The sequence below is a fragment of the Marmota flaviventris genome, chromosome 10 (genome assembly GCF_047511675.1).
Source record: "Marmota flaviventris isolate mMarFla1 chromosome 10, mMarFla1.hap1, whole genome shotgun sequence".
NCBI lineage: Eukaryota > Metazoa > Chordata > Mammalia > Rodentia > Sciuridae > Marmota > Marmota flaviventris.
The window spans coordinates 22,953,513-22,973,762 of NC_092507.1; the positions used below are offsets into that span (position 1 = coordinate 22,953,513).

Genomic DNA, 20,250 nt, shown 5'->3' on the forward strand with positions numbered 1-20,250 from the left:
CCCGGCCCACCTGACTGGCCCTCCACGCCAGAGCCCGCTGCAGAGGCCTTGGAAAGGATCCAGGGGCCCAGGACCAGAGCACTATTTGTCAGCTTTGCATGGTGGCGGCAGGCTCGTCTCCATGGCAACGGTGCAGTGTGAAGGCATCCTGGCATCATTAGGGAGTAGTATAAACAGAGGCTGCAGTAGATTACACGCCTATTATGAGCAGTCTCAGGCTCTGAGCACTGGTAATTATGCCTAATTGTGCATTTAATTGTGTAATTGAAAACCCACATCTCTGGTTCAGGCTGGGGCCGCAGAAACTACCCCCCTCCCCAAAGAAAAGGGGCTCAGGAGCCCCCCTTACTCTGGAGATCTCAGGGCGTGGGGTGGCCAGGGCAAGCAGGAGGGGAGAGCCAGGACACTCCACTTCCCTGCTTCCTGGGTCAGCAGCTTAGCCAAGTCCCGGGATTTGGGGAGGGGGTCGGGAGGAGCAAGCTTGAGGCAAAGGGACCGGACAAGAGCACACGATGTCCATATTTCCCATTATTTATAGATAACATCTCATACTATTGGCCTGTCTTTGGAAGACCTAGGACCAGCATCTGGTGGTTCCAGGGACCTGGATCATTAGATGCTCTACATGTCCAAGTAGTCACCCAGCCACACACAAATTCTCAGTCACAGCCACAGACAGGAAACTCACCACCTGGTCTCAGCCCCTACCCCTGCAGAGACTTTGGAGAGTATGAAAAACACTGATGAAGCTCAACACCCTCCTCCGATTTTCCATTTCACAGACCGGGAAAATGAGGCCCAGAGAGGGTTAGGGGCAGCTCAAAGTTGCACAGCGACTGAGTACCAGAACCCTGGTATTCTAAGTTGCAAATGAGGGTGTAGTCTATACCCTAAGGTGATTCAGCACCTAGAATTGTGCCTGGTGCTTTGTGGGACTTCATTAGTATTTGCTGGGTAAGGTTAGCTGTGGCAATTCTTAGCCTCTGACCCAAGAATGTTAGTCCTTGGGAAGCTCATCTGTGTGGACCAGGGGTTAGTGGTGGGCCAAAACTTCCCAGTGCTGAATCTCTGTGGTCAGAGACTTGATTTCACACCAAATATGCCACATGGGCATTCGGGATAGGGACAGTACAGACACTCAAAGAGACGGAGGAAAGAAGAGTCATTTAAGTCTTTGAAAACTGGACAACCAGGTGTGGAGCCTTGGGCAGGTACTCAGAAGTCTCCTCTCCCCAGGCTCTGAGACCCATCGGTCAATGCTGCATGCAGCCAGGGGCAATGAGGTGGCCACACTGACCGTAGAAGTGAGAGTGCTGGCTGCTTACACAGAGCTGTAAGGGTCCCTGAGATGCTGAGTTCAACCTCATCTACCTACAGAGGCAGAAAGCCAGGAGAGGACCACACCCCATCCCGCATTCCCTCTTAGTGGGCCCTGTGCCCAGACCTCTCCCTGCAGCACCTCAGGTCACACTCAGCTTAGTGCTGTGAGGTGGGTGCTATCATCATTCCCATTTTATAGATCAAGGGTCAGCAAGGTCAGGGCCACAAGGATTCAACAGAACCACAGCTCCATCCTGGGCCTTGCACTAGTTTATGCAACCCTCTGAGCTCAGGTAGGAACCCACCATCAACTCTAAGGTAATTATTATCCTGATGGAGAGAAGTGCAGGTGGGAGCTCAGAGAAGTTAAGTGTCTTGCCCAAGGTCATTCAGCTACAAAGCCATGGAGCTGGAACTCAAACCCTAGTCTGAACCCAAAGCCTAAGCCCTCCCCAGTCCACCTCCTTGCTCCTCCACTAGCCAGCTGCTGTGAGAGGCAGGGCCAGGAGGCCAAGGTAAGCCATTAACACCTGCAAACACAGCTAACAGCTCTCCTAAACCTGGATGCCCACTCTCCCTCCCTGCTGGCAGAAGGGTCTCTGGGAGGCTTGCTTTGCTGCCTGAGGCTCCCCCTCATTCTCCGAAGCAATTAGTGTACTTCTGCAGGCCAGGGCAGGGGAAGGCCAAGGCCAAGGTGCTGGGACAAGCCAGCTCCACACATATGGCATGGAATTCATTTTAAAAAGTTATCTCTGGGGGCTGGGGATGTGGCTCAAGCAGTAGCGTGCTCGCCTGGCATGCGTGTGGCCCGGGTTCCATCCTCAGCACCACATACAAACAAAGATGTTGTGTCCGCCGGAAAAACTAAAAAATAAATATTAAAATTAAAAAAAAGTTATCTCTGGTCTCAGTCTGTCCTCTTGTCACTCACCCTCCTTAAAATTAGTGGAGGGCTGGGGTTGTGGATCAGTGGCAGAGCACTTGCCTAGCATGCATGAGGCACTGGGTTCGATCCTTAGCATCACATAAAAATAAAAAATTAGTGGAGAGAATATGTTCCAGTGTTCAGTTCTGACTATCTCTGCTTGGTCCATATTTTACAAATCCTTTCCCCTTAATGACTTATCTGAGGCCCAGACTGTATCTCCTATTTCCTTGGTAACAAGTCATTTCATTCCTCTGAGCTTCACTATGCCCACCAGTAAATGGGTGTAAAAACCACACCTATCTCAGAGCTGTGCCGGTTGGTGAGCTGTCCACACAAGGTAGCTGCTTCCCTGGGGAACTTCCTCTCTATTTGCATCACAGCTCCAGTTAGCCCCACGGAGCTGGGTGGGTAGAGATGGGGGGAAGAGACACCGTAGATGACCTGGCATCTGATAAGACCTGCTATGCCTAGGGAAAGACCTGGATTTCTCCACCTGCTCCACCCCAGCATGTCCCCCACCCCACAGTGGGAGTCACACAGGACAAAAGAGGCAGAGGCTCGGATCTGGGTGTGAATCCTCCTTCTGTACCCACTATTTATGGTCAGGCCAGATGGCATCAAGGGACAGTGCCAGGCTCGCAGCAGACATCAAACAGAAGGACATTCATGTTTCCTGAGCCCCACATTTTCCACATAAAGAAATAAAGACTTGGGCTGGGTGGTGGCTCATGGGTAGAGTACTTGTGCAAGGCTCTGGGTCTGATCCCCAGCACCACAAAAATAAAAGTGATAATAATACTAAAAAGAAATGATGATTTGATTTGGAATGTTTATGGCAATGACCTTGATCACTAAGACCTCTACTCTAGGCAGAGATGGGCTGAGGTGACTTGTCCAAGACTCAGAGCAAATAACAGCTGGCCACAGGAGGCACCTCCCTGGGCTGGGCAATGTCAGGCATCATCTCACTGAATCCCCCAAACTGCCAGGGGATGGAAGTGGCTGTTCGGACTACTTTATAGGTAAGGAGGTGGCAGTTCAGAGGGGTGAGGAATTTCCCAGAAGTAACAAGCAAGGCAGCAATATCTGCCTAACCACAGAAGGGTCCTCCTGACTCCTGCGCCAGCATTCAGAGCAGCTGTCATTACAGGGTCCCGGCTTAGAAGTCATCTACCTGCAAATGAGCAGGACCAGCGCCGTCCCAGAACCCCTGCAGCCCTCTCATTCCACTTAGCGCTGCCTAGTCACAACGGTCCTCTGGCCTCAGTCTATCCAGGAGGTGATGCCCCCAGCTGCATGCCACCCAAAGGGGACTGAGGATCAGAAGGGGTCAGTGGCCTGGACAATCTCATGCTCCGGACTCTGAAGCCCAGCCCAAAGCCAGATCCTCTCGTGGATCCATGAGCTCACAGCCCAGCTGCTTCAGAGCCCAGGCACCCAACAGAGCCACCTCCTCCCGTCTGCACATCACCATCGCTAATAACGACATCAATCAGGGTGACCACGTTTCACACCATTACTCGTCGCTCAGCTGGAAGCGACATATTTCCCCCTCACCCACCCACCACCTTCCAGAAAGCAAAAGGGCTTTCTAGAAAGGAAACAGAACGACACCGGTTTTTCCTGAGTACCTACTATGTGCCTGGCACCTGGCTAAGGAAAGCCCCTTCTTGCCTCTGTGAATGAAGGTGACTCTCCTTTCCAGGGAGGAGGGAGCTGGGGGCCCCAGAAGTGAACGCATGTGTCCAAGGTCACACAGACCGGGGACAAAAACAAGTGATGTATTACTGAGCGCTTGCTGTCACAGGGCCAAGGCACTATGGGTGGTGACTGTTGAAACATTATCCTTTCCACTTTCAGTTGAGGAAACTGGGGCTTGGTCACACATTGGTCACAGGGAGCAGCCGAGGGGCACAGGGCTGAGAGGCCAGCTCCGTGCTGTCTCCTGGATCCATCACTATCTGAGTGACCTCAGGAAAACCTCATCACCCCTCTGAACCTCAGTGTCTTCATCTGAAAAAGGGGATCATAAAAGTGTCAATCCCCTTGTGTGGAATTACAATAATAAGAGGGATAAAAACAGTGCAATCGCTAAACGTTTATTGATCGTTAACATGTGTCAGGCACTCGGCCAAGCACTTTACATATGTGAGCTCATTTGGTTAAATGAGGTAATGCATATAAAGTGCTTAGCACAGGACTCCTGGAAGGGGAGCGATAATGATGATGATAAAGAAATTGATGCCGATTCCCTAGGGCCAGTGTCCCTGGTCCATCCCCTTACAGGAAGGCTGGAGTGGCCTATGAAGTTTCAGGAAGGAGGTGGACTCGGCTGGATGAGAGATAAAGGCCAACAAGTAAACCTTAAGAAGCAGTTTAATAATGTCAAAATGAAGAGCAAACAGGCCTGGGAGAGCAGGGACCCAAGAAGTTCTACAGAACGGAACCACAGCAAGGGGCAATCAGACCTCCGCTCCAGCCCAGATGCCAGCCCAAGCCCCAGACAGGCAGAGCTGACAGCAACCCAGGGGGCCAGGCCACTGGTCCTTCCCGTTTATAGATGGAAAAGCAGAGACTCAGGGTGGAACAGACACCTGCTCAAATCTGCAGGATGCCAGCGGCAGAGCAGGGCTTCGACCCAGGCCTCCTGCCTCCCAGTTCTGTGCCCAATGACCTCCTGCTTCCCACAACAGACAGTGCAGGGGGCACCTGGAGTGTTTGGGCCCCAATTCCAGGGAAGCCATTCGCGTTATGAATCATCAGGATCATAACAAAGAACAACGGTTGATTGACTGCCTGCTGCTCCAGGCACAGCATTAGATTCATCACATGGGCTTAATTCCCACAGGAACCCTAAGAATTAGTGACTCTTGATATTATTTAACAGATGACAAAACTGTAGTTTAGAGTGGGTAAGCAACTTTCCCAAGATCACACAGCCGGGAATTAACAGAGTTGGACCCAATCTGTCCTGTCATACTCTGGACCTTTAATAGTCCCCTACTCTTGTCTACCTGAGTGACACCTACTGCTTCATACTGCAATCCCTACTACTCCCTCTGACTCCCCCACCCACCCCATGCCCTAGTCCCTCACCCAAAGCAAGACTAGCCCTATATAGAAGAGATTTACAATTGGCCTGCTTCATTGTAATGCTTAAATTCCACTCAAAAAAGAAAAATGACACCATTTCTCAAGTTTTCAGCCGAAAAATATTTAATGGCCTCTTTTATCCCTCAGTCTGTTGGATAAGAAAACCAAGTCTCCCGTTTCCCCTCAGGCCCGTGAGTTCAGCATCCTGGGAGCATATTCTGGAAACTGCCAGGCAGTGGGGACTCCAGGGGCTTAGTGACAGCTGGAGGGACCCTCTGTAATCAGCTCAGACAGAGCTACCGAGCCAAGAGAACAATTTCCAAGTTCCTCCTCAGAGCACCTCCGAAATGATCTCCTGTAAGCTACACAAGCTGCCCAAGCCACGCAGCCCAGATGCAGAAGAAGTAGAACCCCACCCAGATCCCACCCTGCTCCAGAGGCAGCTGCTGGTGGAAGAATGGGCTCAGCTTAGCAGGAGAGAGCTCTGGAGGCAGGAGGCAGGAGGCAGGAGGCAGGGAGACAGACCTCCTCTGCCACTTTGCACCTCCACAGGGCGGTAGGCACCTCTGTAGGTGCCCCAGACACACCAGGGCCAGAATTACTTATTCTATAATTAAGAAGGCAACAGAGGACCAGGTGTGGTGGTACATACCTATAATCCCAGCAACCTGTGGGGCTGAAGGAGGAGGATTGCAAGTTCATGGCCAGCCTGGGCAATTTAGGAAGGCTCTGTCTCAAAATAAAAAATAAAAAGCGCAGAAAATGTAGCTCAATGGTAGAATGCCCCTTGGTTCAATCCCCAATACCATGAAAAAATAAAATAAGGGCTAGGGATGTCATTTAGTGGCAAAGTGCTTACCTATCGTGTGTGAGGCCCTGGGTTCAAGCCTCAGTACCACAAAAACAAACAAAAAACAACCGAGTTTCTAGCTTGAAATTTAAAAATTAACAAACCCAGCAAAAGAATCTTTTGGGTTTCAACATTTCTTGGAATTTCATGTTCTGTAGACTAGATAAAGAAAGGGGTTTCTACTATGAGCTAGGATTTGCCAAATAACTGATCTGTTCATTTATTTTGCAAATATTAATGGAGTGCCAGGCACTGTTCCAGCTGCTGGGGACTTAGCAGGGAACAAAACAGACAATCTCTGCCTTTCTGGAGCTTCCATTCTACCTGATCATAATTAATCTCCCCCTGAATCCTCAAGGATGAACACTTGATGGTTGGGCAGCCCCAGGTGGCCTGTCTCCCCCAGCAGGGAGCAGGGAAGGCTACAATCTTCAGAACCTGTCTGTGGATGGCATGTTTGGGACTGGTGTCCCTAAGAGGAGGGAGTAATATAAAAGGGAGGAGCGAGTTGGGGGGTGCCCAGACCCCAAAGCTTCCCTCTACATCATCCTTTGCACCTGTGGAGAGGATGCAGGTTAGAATGCAGACCCAGATGATGGAGTCTAGCATGAGGGAGGCTCAGTGTCCCTCAATCGGCACTCAAACCTGAGTGCTGCCACACCAAGGTGGGTGGCCGATATGAGTCTCCCCCTAGAGAAGCAGCATAGTCTCATAGCCCCTAGTTGGACACTGGTCTCTCCTTATCCACTCTCCCAAATTCACCTGCCAGAGCCTCTCTTGAAGGGTACAGCTGGTTCCCCTCAGCCTCCAAATTCACTTCTCTGTCCTCCCTGGGAAGAGGACCTGAGTTCCCAAAGCTGGGGCAGGCAGTGTCCCCCAGTGTTCTGATCCTTCCCAGGGCACCCAATTCTCCCCACTCCGTAGGTGCCAGCCCTAGCAGAGACCTAGCGTGTCTGGCCCCACCCCTGCTGCTCTAGTGCATCTTATGACTGCTGGAACGTGGGTAGCCACAGTGGCCAGGCCAAAGCAGGGAAGGTGGTCAGGCTGGCCCAGGACCCGGCCGTTCCTGGGGACCCTCTCCGGAGAGGTGCCGCTCCATTCCAGGCCGCCCAGTGGGGAGGGTGTAGGAGGCAGAAACAGCACAAAGGAGTGTTGAGCGTTCTGGGAGTCCACGATCCCAACACACAGATGAACCCTGACCAGAAACACTGACGCACCAAAGAGAAAGCCAGAGAGCCCCACACAGCAGCCGGGACTTTGTGCGAAACACTCGCGCAGGGGGCAGAGACCCAGAGGAAGGGAGCGCACGCGACCCAGCGATCTGGAGGGAAACACGCGGCAGGGACCTCAGCGGGTCCACAGACACACCCCCCGCCCCAAGACAGCCACTGTCCCCCGCGCAGCCCCAACAGGCGTCCACTAGTCCAGTGCCGGCCGGATGCCTGGAGCCCAGGGCGCGGGGTGGACCGGGGCCCCACACAGGACGCGCTGGACCGTGCGCGCGGTGCCGGGGGAGCGCGGGGCACAGCGGCGACAAGCGCACACAAAGAGACAGCCCGGCCAGCAGGAGCAGGCTCCGCCCGTCCGCTGCGCGACTCGGAGCCCCCGCGCGGGCGCTCCACCGCCACACGCGGCCACCCAGCCCTCGGCGCGCCCGGACCCGCCCCGCCGCGCCCCACCCCACGCGGCCGCCCGGCGCGGCTCACCAGCTGCAGGCAGCAGAAGGCGACGAGCGTGCAGCGCCCGCTGCACTTGCCCATGGCTCCGGGCCGCGCGGACCGTCCCCCGCACCCCTCTCGCTCCGCGGCCGCCGCTCCTCGCGCCGCGCGGGCTCCGCGGCCTCCCGCTGGCGCCCGGGGCGGCGGGGCCGGGCGCCTAGGGCCGGGCCCGGGAGCGCCGGGTCCCCGGGGCTGGGGCCGGCCGGCCGCGCTGAGAGTCCATGGTCCGCCGGCGCAGGTCTGCCGCCGCGCCTCCTTTGTCTGCGGCCGGCCGTCAGGCTCACCCCGGCCCCGGGCGCGGGCGGCAGGCGCAGGGCGGGCGGCGCGGGCACCGGGCGCGGCGCGGCGCAGCACTGCCCAGCTGGGGCAGCCGCCCGGGCGCTCGGCGGCCGCCGCTTCCCGGCCCACCACGTGGCTCTGCCGCCGCCGCCGCCACCGAGCAGGGAGGGGAGGGAGGGGCGGGGCGGGGCGGCCGCGGGAGGGAGGAGAGGGAGCCGCGGAGGTGGGGGAGGGTGCGGAGAGGCCGGAGCGGGGAGAGTGCGGCTGGCAGCCCGGAGTCAAATCCGGACTCCGCCACTCACTCGCTGTGTGACCTTGAACAAATCACAACACCTCTCTGGACCTCGGGGGTTCTCGTGAACAAAGTACGAATAGTGTCTCAGTGCTCATGTGAGCATAACCGGCATCATGTAAATAACAATAACCCGCTTAGCCCTGAGTCAGGCCTCTTGAGGGTGCTGGAGCGTTCCTCCATCACCCTGCCTCCTTGGTCCTGGGTTCCAGTTTAACTCTCATTTCTGCTCTTCATCCCAGCCTCCCTCCTAAGTGCCTGGCCATGTATTCCTCCTTCACTCTTTCCTTTTACTGGCATTTATTGAGCCCTGACTGCATACCCACTCATGCTGCTGGAAGCCAGACTAATGCCTACAGCACTGTCCTAGGTCCCTTCATAGCCCAGGGACCAGACAGACAGGCTTCCAAGAAGATAGCGATGAAGTGGGATGAAGTGGGTGGCGGCACAGGTCTGCCCAGGAGGCTCCCGCAGCTTCCTAACCCAGGTTGGATCCAGGAGGGAGTCAACAGGTTTGCTAGCAAAAAGACTGCCTTCTTCAACCACTCCCGAAAGCACCAAAGTGAACCATCCCAAGTCTGTGTCATCATGCTTGCCCAGGTCCTAACTTCCCCCATCCAATTTGGTGATTGGCATCACCTAGGGATTCCCTAGGGCCCCCTCCCTCCAGGCTTCCCTATCCCATCTGGCCTGTCACCGAGTTCTGTGGACTGTACTTTCTAAGCAGTATTTCGGTAATACTAGGTGCTCTGCACTGGGGATGAGGGAAGGAACCAGACACAGTCTAGTGAGGGATCATCATTAAAACAAGCAAATACCTAAGTGCATAATTAAAATTCTAATGAGTGCCTTAAGGATAACAAAGGAAAAGAGAGAATAAGAGGGGCACATTTTAGGCTTGGAGGCCGGGATTTCAGGGGTGCACCACGGTGCCAGGCCTACCAGAACTCTTCCCCACTCCTCGCCTCCTGCTCTTCTCTCATCCTGGCCTCCAAGGTAGAAGCTCTAGCACGTGTGAGGCACTGAGTTCGATCCTCAGCACCACAGAAACGTAAAATGAAGGTATTGTGTCCACCTACAATTAAAAAGTAAATATGAACAAAAAGGGAGGCTCAGGATGTGGCTCCATGGGAAAGTGCCTCTCAGTTCAATCCCCAGGGCCCCCCTCCCAATAAAAATGAACCCAACACACAGGACACTTTCTGAGTTGAACATCCTATATGTGCTGAGCTTCCCACTTGGAATAATAATCTGGGATAACAGTGGGAACTTTCTCAGCCATGCTTGGCGAGTAACAGCTGTGTCCACCCAGGTTCTGTGGCTGGCCAGGCTTCCGTAGTTCTGTGAAGTCCCGAAATAATATGCAAAGTGAATGTGAGCAGATGTGCTTTTTATGGGGAGAGGGTCCACAGCTTTCATCAGATTCTCCAAGGAGTCTGCTTCCCAGGAAAGAAAACCAGGCAGCAGAGGCTCGGCCTAGATGTCACCATTCTCTAAAAGATCCTTGGGGCCTCTTCCAGAGGAGTCTCTGCCAGTTCCTCCGTGAGGCCAACAGTGTGCAATTCCGTAAGAGTAATAACAGTAATAATTTATCGAGTGCTTACTCTGAGCCAGGCACTTGACACATATTATCTCATTTAATCCTCACGAAAATAGTGGATTCCACTGGGTCTACGCCCAGCCCTGCCAGGCTCTTGACTGTATCACATCCTGCTTGTGACATCCCATTCAAGACCTGGCTGCCTCACTGGGAAGCCTGACTGTGGGACCAGCCTGTCAGACAGCTGTCCAACTAACCTGTGCCCCAATCATTCCCACATAGTTGGTGTCCTGCTCTAACAAGTCCCCGCTTGTGCCATGCCATGTCACAGTCTCACTCTTCCCTGCTCTGGGCGCGTTCTCTCTGCCTGAATGTCCCTCCCATCCTCCCTGCTTCAGGGCCCAGCAGACCTTGGACCTCTGTCACCTGCAAGTGCAGGGCTCTAGGGGGAGGAATCCTCTGTAGGAATGGATGGGACCATCTTTGGCAAGAGGTTGGGGGATCAGGTACTGGAGATGACGTTAGGGGACTTGTGTCATCACCAAGAAGGATGACTAACCCAGGGATGGCGAGGGGGATGTGGGGAAGGTGGAACAGGATTTGGACATAAAGGACAGAGATGATTCAGAACATGCCTACGCTTCCTGGAATCATGGTCAGCCCTGGAGGGAGGCCCAGTAGGTGTGACAAGGGGAAGAGTCCCTTCTGAAGAAGTCCCCTAGGCTAGGCAGAGTCTGCAGTACCTCACTCTGTGGGTGAAACACTGCGGGCTTCTGAGAAAGTTCACTCATAAGATAGCTGAATGCTAAAACTAATAATTTCCCCTTCTTTCAAGTTGGAGGAGTGAACGGGCTCGCTAATTATAGCTTCTGGGACATTTTCTGTCACCAATTCTGCACACCAGCTGGGTGTCTTGACAATTCAATTCAGTTCTGACACTAACTACTAGGAGTTAGCATAGACCCCACAGGTTGAGACTGTCTCCACTTCAGATATCGGTTACAAGTCTGGGGCCACCCACCCATAACACTGGCCCATGGGCTGTCCATCCCACAACCCACCTCAAGATCCATGATTTGGCTGGGCGTGGTGGCACATGCTTGTAATCCCAGTGGCTCGGGAGGCTGAGACAGGAGGATGGTGGGTTCAAAGCCAGCTTCAGTAATGGCAAGGTGCTAAGCAACTCAGTGAGATCCTGTCTCTAAATAAAACACAAAATAGGGCTGAGGATGTGACTCAGTGGTCAAGTTCAATCCCTGGTACCTGCCCCCCAAAATGATCCATGATTTGTTAGAGTGGCTCACAGGACCCTGAGAGGTTGACCTACTGGTTTATTATAAAGGATATAAACAGCCAGGTGAAGAGCTACATTTGGAAAGGTCTGGAAGAGTCGCACATGCAGGAGTTTCTGTCCCTGTAGAGATGAGGTGTCCCACCCCCCTGGTGGATGCACTCACCAACCTGGAAGCTCTTGAACCTCATTGCTCAAGGGTGTTCGCTGAGCTCTCTATCCAGCTTCCCAACAACCCCAGGCCTCCCCGCAGGACCGTGGGTGGAGCTCAGAGTTCCCACCTGTTGGCATGTGGTCTTTCTAGTCACCAGTCCTGTTTCGAAGCTAACTAGGGGCTGCCTTAAGTCACCTCATTAGTGTAAACCCAGGTGTGATAGTGAGAGACTAATAAATATCAAGACACCGCCGGACTGGAGTGGAGAAGGCTCAGTGGTAGAGTGGGTGCTTAGCAGGCACCAGGCCTTGGGCTCCACCCCAGCACCCCAAGACAAAAAGACACTTCTGTCTCGCAGGAGACTCCAAGGGTTTTAGGATTTCTGTGCCAGGAACCAGGAACAAAGACCAAATATGTGCCGCCATTTACCACGCACCATACCCAGGCACTGTTTGAGCAATTTCTGCGCATTCACTCATCTGACCTCCCTCGCAGCAGCCTTATGAGACAGATGTCCCCACTGCCATCTCCATTTTATAGATGAGGAATCTGAAGCCAGAGGAAGTTACATTGGCCCAGGGATGTACCAGAAAGGGCTGAATTGGGTTTTGACTCCAGGCAGAGATATTCACCTCTACTGTTCCTTCTCTTTTTAAGCAGTAGATCCTTCCTTCAGGAGAAACTATACATTTCTTTCTTTCTTTTTTTTTTTTTTTGGGTGGTGCTGGGGATTGAACCCAGGGCCTTGTGCTTGGGCCTTGTGCTTGCAAGGCAAGCACGCTACCAACTGAGCTATGTCCCCAGCTTCAAGAAATCATACATTTCTAAACAGATGAAAATACAACTGGACCTGTTCTCAACTGGTCCTTATCTCCCCTGAAGATCTAAGGTCAATCCAAGGTCTCTAAGAAATAAAGTAGAAAAAACACTGGCTTCAATGGTCTTCCGGACGCCACCTATTTACTTATCCAAGAGGGAGAGAGATAAAGAGAGAGAGAACCTGAAGGACAGAGAGGGTGAGTGAATCCTCTAAGGTCACACAGCACCTCAGAGGTAGAGCTGACTCTGGGTTCCTTCAATTCATGACTGTGCCAGGCATTGAGCTAGAGCCTTTGGAACCAAGCATGACTAGGACAAGTGCTCTGAGGGAGCTTGGGATGAAGGCAGGGTCAGCACACTGCCAACATTGCTTATTTCTGTTTCTTTTTTTGAAATGGGGTCTTGCTATGCTGCCCAGGCCGGCCTCAACTCCTGGGCTCAAGTCATCCACCCATCTCAGCCTGCTGAGCCCCGGGAAGTGCAGGTGAGTGTCCTGCACCCAGCTGCTTATTTTCTTAAATGCTTCAGCTTCCCCTATTGCCCTTTCCTGGATGGCATCTGAGTTTGTGGCCCTCAGGTCCATTGGAGAAGCAGAACTCACAAACTGGTAGTCACGAGCCACATACTGAATGGCAATGTGTCTGTAACAGAAACAGGATGCTGGGAAGAAGGATTAACTTTGCACTTTGCCTGGGTATAGGTAGCGATGGAAAATTCCAGAGGAAAGACGGTGGTTGAAATACAGGTTGTGAGGGGCTGGGGATGTAGCTCAGTTGGTAGAGTGCTTGCCTCGCATGCACAAGGCCCTAAGTTCAATCCCCACCACCACCAAAAAAAAAAAAAAGAAAGAAAGAAATACAGGTTGCGAGACAGGAGATGTGCGGTGTGTACTGCTGCAAGGTGCACTTCCGGAGCTGTGGCCCTTTTTTAACTTCTGCCCAGCCCATACTTGCACTTCCTATTGCTTCCTTAGTATCCACCCCTTTCCAAACAGCTTCCTGCAAAATCCCAATCCTGGAGCAAATCTGAAAAGGGGGAAAAAGGCTCAAGAGAGGAAAGAAGGGTTGGGGAAAAAGGCTGGGTGCCTGTAATCCAGCTACTGAGGCTGAGGCAGGAGGATCGCAAGTTGGAGGTCAGCCTCTGAAACTTAGTGAAACCCTTTCTCAAAAAACTGGGGTGTAGCTCAGTGGTAAGGCACCTCTGGGCTTCATCCCCAGCATTGGGGGAGTAGGGGTGGGGAGGGAATGGTTGAGAACAGGAAGAGCATAAGATGGACTGTATATGGACTAGCTGAGTCAAGGTCAAGGCATCTTAAATAGCTCTGATGGCAGCAAAGTTTGTGGAAACTTGCTCTTTTCGTCCAGGGCTGTGGGATGCAGAGTCTCCAGCCTCTGTGCTGACAGCCAAGACAAATCTTCTTTCCACCAGGCCTTGGAGGCCACATGGGTTTTCAGTTCAAGTCTGCCCTGAGGCCAGCTGAGCTGGGGACATTGAGAGATGAGAAAAGGCCCTCTCCAATCGGCCTCATACTGCCATTGGGCCTTCATTATGCTGCACTGGGTTTGTCCAGGGGCCAACAGGGGATAGGAAGACAGATGGAGTCCGCTCAGGCCCGGCCCCTCAGCAGGTTCCAAGTGCCCCAACAATATTCTCAATTCCTATGGCTGGCTCTCTTGTCATTTTCCATAAGCCCTTTCCCAGATGTCCCTTCTCACAAACAGGCCAGAGAGTCCTGAGATTACCATGTTAGAGTCTGAAGAAAAACGCCATCTTAAGGCACATAAAACAGTAGAGCTGAAAGGACCCTGGAGGACCTCTCCTGTGTGAGCAGTTCCCAAATGTCAGGGCACCGAACACCTGCATCTGCATCAGCCCCACACCAGCTCCGCAGAGCAGTCTCTGGGGTGGGACCTCATTATGGGTATTTTTAATACACTCCCCAGGGATTCTGATGAGCGGTTCTAATCCTCTGAATCAGCATACCTCAGGAATTCCTATCAAATGGTCCCCTGGTTTCTGCTTGCACAACTCCAGAGATGAGGGACTCCCTCCCATTCGACCTGTGGACAGCTCTGATTCAGTCGCTTTCTTTGTTGAATATAAATCTGCTCTCTTATAATTCATTTGTCTTGGTTCTGCACTTTGAGGCATCAATAAAAGCATTCTTTTCCAAGGTGGCTTTAAAAATTATTTTAAATTATTTTGGAACTGGGGATTTAACCCAGGGTATTCTACCACTGAGCTACATCCCCAGTCTTTTTTTATTTCGAGACAAGATTTTGTAGTTACCCAGGCTGGCCTCACACTTGTGATCCCCCTGCCTCAGCCTCCCATGTAGCTGGGATTACAGGACTACACCACCACACCTAGCCTAAGGAGGATTTTGATGTTTAGAGACACAATCCTTTCTGTCGTCTCTGGTTCCCACATCTGTTCCCCACAATGACTTCCTGAGAGGACACCCAGGACCAAAATCATCTTCAGGTGTGATGGAACTACAGCACAGAGTACCAAGAAATTTTGGTGGCTCTGTTTCCATAGGGTGAAGCCAAAGCTGCCCATCTGGCTTTCAAGACTCTTTGTATTTTATCTCCAACAATTTCAAGGAGCCTGCTCATCTATACTGCCTCGCATGATATTACCACCAGGCTCCGGGTGACATTTTTGGATGAACCAAGCGATCTGGTGATCTGTGCTGTTGTCCACATTATTCCCACTACCTAGATGGTCTTTGCTCTCACCCTTAGCTCCCTCTCTTCTCTACAGTTTCCAGTCCTCCTGTAAGGCTCACCTCAGGTGTCATCTCCTCAATAAAGCTTTCCCTAACTCCTCCCTGGGTACTGCATCCTAGTTTATAGGTAGGCCTTTGACACCTTTTTCTAGGTTGTACTAAAACTGCTTGTTTATATCTTGTTCTAAAACAAGTACATGAGAAGACAGAAAGCAGGGGATAAATGTGGTATATCTTCCTGGAGAGTCAATTTTACTTGATGCTCAGTCATTTAAAGCATTTATTAATATAAAACAAGCACAGTTATACTATGACATACATGTACACATACATGTACAGTCAACTTCACGGGGGAAAAAGGACGGGGCGGGGGAGGGACTGTACTAAGTGAAGAGAAAAAAGAGTCATAATAGCCAAATGCATACAACTTAATTGATTCCAGAGTGAAAAACAGCTACAAAAGTTTTCAATGCTGGGAAAATTTGATATGATCATTGAATGGCATTGAGAAATTGCTGTTTAGTTTTCTATTTTTGGTACCAAGGATTGAACTCAGGGGTGCTTAACCACTGAGCCACATCCTTGGCCCTTTTTATGATTTTTATTTTGAGACAGAGTCTCACTAAGTTGCTGAGGCTGGCTTTGAACTTGCAATCCTCCCGCTTCAGCCTCCTGAGTTGCTGAGATCACAGGCATGCACCACTGTGCCCAGCTAGAATTATTGAAATCAGGTGGAATAGATGTATATTCTGTCTATAGATGTTCAATATACTAATCTTTCGATCTTAAAATTTCAAAATAAAAAAGGGGAAGAGGGCTGGGGGTATGGCTCAGTGGTAGTGCACATGCTTAACATAAGTAAGGCTCTGCGCTTAGTTACCAGCAGAGAAAGAAAGGAAAAGAAAGGAAGGAAGGAAGGAATGAAGGAAGGGAGGGAGGGAGGGAGGTAGGGCGGGAGGAACGAGACAGACTCTGAATGAGCCAAAGCACTAGCTACATAGGCATGTGGCCTTGGGAACATTCCATCTCCTCTCAGTTTCCTCTATGTAAAGTGACATTGGATGGATGACCTGAAGATCTACCTACAAGGTCATTTTCCAACCTATGCTGTTCTTGGGGCTTTTTTCTTCTTCTGGTGCTGGGGATCAAACTGGGGCCTCATGAATGCTAGACAAGTGCTCTATCCCTGAGTCCCAGCCCCAGCCCCAGCCCCAGCCCTGTACTTGGGCCTTTTTTTTTTTTTAATACATTTTTTTTAGTTGTTGATAGACCTTTATTTTATTTATTTACACGCAGTGCTGAAAATCGAACCCAGTGCCTCACTCATGCCAGGAAAGCGCGCTACCGCTGAGTCCCAGCCCCAGCCCTGTACTTGGGACTTTGAAGGAAAGTCAGGAGCTTTTTTTCTTTTTTAACATAAAGTCCCAAGACTACCAGGCAGAGATGATCATGGTGGCTCTCTGGCTGAGCTCCTAAATTTAAGCTCAGAAGAGGCTTTAAAAGTGCTCTGAGGGGCTGGGGTTGTAGCTCAGTGCTTGAGTGCTTGCCTCACATATGTGAGACATTGGGTTCAATCCACAGCAACACACAAACAAACAAATAAGGATATTGTGCCCATCTACAACTTAAACAATAAATAAATACAAGTGCTCTGAAATTCACATGGAGCTTGGCATCACAGGCAAAGTTGACTGGCCAGGCTTCAGGCTGCCCTCCTGGCTGTAGTCACAGCCACGGGCAGCACCAGTGTTGCCAACTTCCACTATCCTTTTTTTTTTTTTCCCCCAAAAGAAGCTTTAAAAACCACTGAGGCTGCCTCTGAGATTTTGATTTAATTTGGTCTGGGATAAAGGTCTAAGCATCTGGATTTTTTTTAAAGATGGACACAATCTTTATTTACTTTATTTATTTATTTTTTATGTGGTGCTGAAGATCTAACCCACTGCCTCACATGTGGTAAGCAAGCGCTCTACCGCTGACCGCTGAGCCATAACCCCAGCCCCTAAGCATCTGGATTTTTTTTTTTTTTGAGAGAGAGAGAGAGAGAGAATTTTTTTTAATATTTATTTTTCAGTTTTCGGCGGACACAACATCTTTGTATGTGGTGCTGAGGATTGAACCCGGGCCGCATGCATGCCAGGCGAGCACGCTACCGCTTGAGCCACATCCCCAGCCCTAAGCATCTGGATTTTAAAGGTGATTCTAACGTGCATTCAAGGTTAGGGGTCAGTAAGGCCCATGCTGTGGTGATGAGTTTAGATCCAGCTAGGCTAACAACCTGACTTTGCCAATTACCAGCTGGATGATCTTGGGCAAGTTACTATTGCCCCTTGTGTGAGTATCAAGTCAGATATGGCACATATCTGACACTGAGCCAAAGAGAATGGCTAACAGTTAAGGACAACTATTGACCAAAAAGAAGAAGCCTCTGAAGTTCCCCTAGGAAAGATTGAAACATTCTGGGTTTGTAGAACCGATCTCAAACACACAACAGAATTACCTGGAGGTCTTTTAAAACAGATTACCAAACACCTCTCTCCCACAATCTCCCACAAAGTTTTTTTTTCCTTTCCTTTTTTTTTTTTTTTTTTTTTTTTTGGCATGGTGCTAGGGATCAAATCCAGGGCCTTGGGCATGCTAGGTAAGACCTCTGCCACTGAGCTACACCCCCAGTCCCACTTTCTGATTCAGTAGGTCTCAGTGGGGCTCTAGAATTTGTACTTTTAGCAAGTTCTCAGGTGCTGCTGCTCTCGCTGTTCCAGAGTCACTGATGTAATACAGGCATCTCCACAGCCCACAATGACATTTTGGAGCAGCTAATTCCTTGTGCATCCCCGCTCTCTAGTCTCTACCCATTAAGACACCTGTAGCACCACACAGTGTATACCCAAACATTGTCAAATGTTCTTTAGGGATAAGTTAAAGAATGCAAGTTAAGTTAAAGAATGCAAGAGTCTAGATGGGTTGCAGAGTTGAGTGAGGAAAAGAACTTGAAATCTAGGAAAAATTAGTAGAGGTCATAGTTTGATGCAGTGGGTGGGTATCAACCTTGGACTTTTCCAGAGAAGATCACTATGGCTGAGGGGTAAAGACAACTAACTGGCCAGCGGGTAGACCTGGAACTCAGACTGGGCTTCGCTTGGTCCCCTAGGAACAGGGGCTGTTGAAGTTAAGTCTGGTTTTCTCCCTTGTCCTGGGACACTAGCTGTTAAGCTCCAAAGTCTCTTGATTCGTTTTTGTTTCTTTGGTACTAGGGATTGAACCCAGGGCCTCGTGCATACTAAGCACATGCTCTACCCCTAACCACAGCCCAAATCTCCTGAAAGTAGCAATCCTGTCATAACCCAAATAATATAACATCCTTCTTTCTCCAAGGCTCAACTGCCTGCAACCCCAAATCGCTGAGAGCTCTTTCACCAGCTTCCCATCCCCCACGTTGAGATATTATTAATAAGCAGCAGACTCTAGGTCTATCAGTGAGAAAAGAAGCAAATACTTTAGCTACTAACCAGAACTATAACCAGGTGATGCTTGTCTTTGAAGCCAGCAGTCCTGCCTGTGATCTGCTTACTGGGAATCGCAGCCACCTGGTCCTGTCTCCCTACAGGACTCATCCTTGTGCACCTCTACCATGCAGGTCTCCAGGGATTCACATCTCCCACTTAAAAAGGGGTCACCCATCCCTGCACGACCAAGGGAAGCAGGTGAGGGAAAATAATAGCATCCACCTGTGTTCTGATTGGTTAGTCTGTAAATAAATTGCTTAGGGGGTTAGGACCAGATGGGGTGGGGGTTATAGGCTAGGGGAAAAAAATAATTACACTGGAGAGGTCAAACAAAGGAAAAAATAACACGAAAATATACCTCCCTAACAATTCAGCCCACCAGAAGCCACCCAGCAAAGGAGGAAAAAAAATAAAAAAACAACAAAAAATTTTTTTTTTGCTCTTTAAGTGCCAACAGTATTAAGCGCTAGAGACTGTAGAAGTCATAAAGGGAAATTAACTGAAAACCAGAGATGCCATTACTCATTCGGGAGCAATCTATCTCTCCCAAAGTGAGAACACAATTTGCACCCTCTGGGGATGTTTTATACTCAAATCTTTTTTCCCCAGGCTGGGCTGGGACTTCTCTTCAAATCCTAAGTGGCACTGCTATTTCCTGCTAATAGCTCCACCCAGCCACTTGAACCCTTGAACGCTTGGAGGACTGCAGAGGCTGAGGTCAGAGGAGAGCCCTGGCAGGCTGTAACATCTCATGAATTGGTGGGTTTCCAAAGTGCAGTGTCAAGGTTCAAGCTTGGTTTTATCCCAAGCCAAGAAAGGTGAGAGGGGTGGAAGGGACTGGCCTGAGGAATGTGGGATGGGCCCCCTGAAACCCCAGTGACTCAGGAGGTTTGCAAGTTCGCAGCCAGTTCTGGCAACTTGATGAGATCCTGTCTCAAAACAAAAAATATGCAAAGGGATGGCAGTGTATTTCAGAGGTAGAGCACCTCTAAGTTCAATCCTCAGTATCACAAAAAATGAAAAAATAAATTGAGACATGTGAACCTGGTGCTTTAACAAAGGATTAGGGAGTCACCTGTGAGAGCATCTGGGGGCACGAAGGGCAGCTCCTATGCCATGTTTGGCCACATCTCTTCTGAATAACTTTCTCAGGCCAGAAGTCTGAGAGTCACCATTCCCTTTGGAGATCTCACAGTACTTTGTATATTACAGGTTCCAAGTGAAGAAGCCAATTTCATTTTGTTTAACCCAGTTTTTCTCAAATTTACCTGAGCATGACATCTTTATGCCTCAACGTACGTAACAACCTACGTGGGGCTTGGTGTTGTGTGGAGTACATACACTCTAGGAAATGCAGGATCCAGTACCTGCTCAAGCTCTCCGGGATTTGGCTCCAACTCAATTCTTCAACTGTTTGCTGTTCCCCATCTCTAATCACACTCAAGTCCTTTGGTTCCTGAAACGTATCATGCATTCAAGCTCCTGCCTGCTGTTTCTTGGAATGTGCAAGGTTTTTGTCCACCTGGCAAGCCCGGCTCATTTTCTACATCCCAATTCAAGCATAATCACATAATCTGTGAAATTTCCTCATCTCTCCTAGGCACAATAAATTGCTTCCTCCTGTGTTTCCAGTGCACTTTATTCAAACTTCATTCACTGTATTAAAAGTAATTGGTTTGAGAGCTTTACCATCCTGCTGCTTCCTTCATTAATGAGTTAAATAAATCTC

The 20,250-nt window shown here is 50.5% G+C and overlaps 1 protein-coding gene across 1 annotated transcript in view; it reads right to left on the reverse strand.

The window, feature by feature from the left end:
* Nucleotides 1-7,951, reverse strand: part of Nkain1 (sodium/potassium transporting ATPase interacting 1) — a 41,512-nt gene extending 33,561 nt beyond the window's left edge. Inside the window, exon 1 of the mRNA XM_027937576.3 lies at nt 7,898-7,951. Within this exon, the coding sequence (XP_027793377.2) occupies nt 7,898-7,951 (54 nt within the window). The remainder of the gene's footprint in view (nt 1-7,897) is intronic.
* Nucleotides 7,952-20,250: the final 12,299 nt, after the last annotated feature.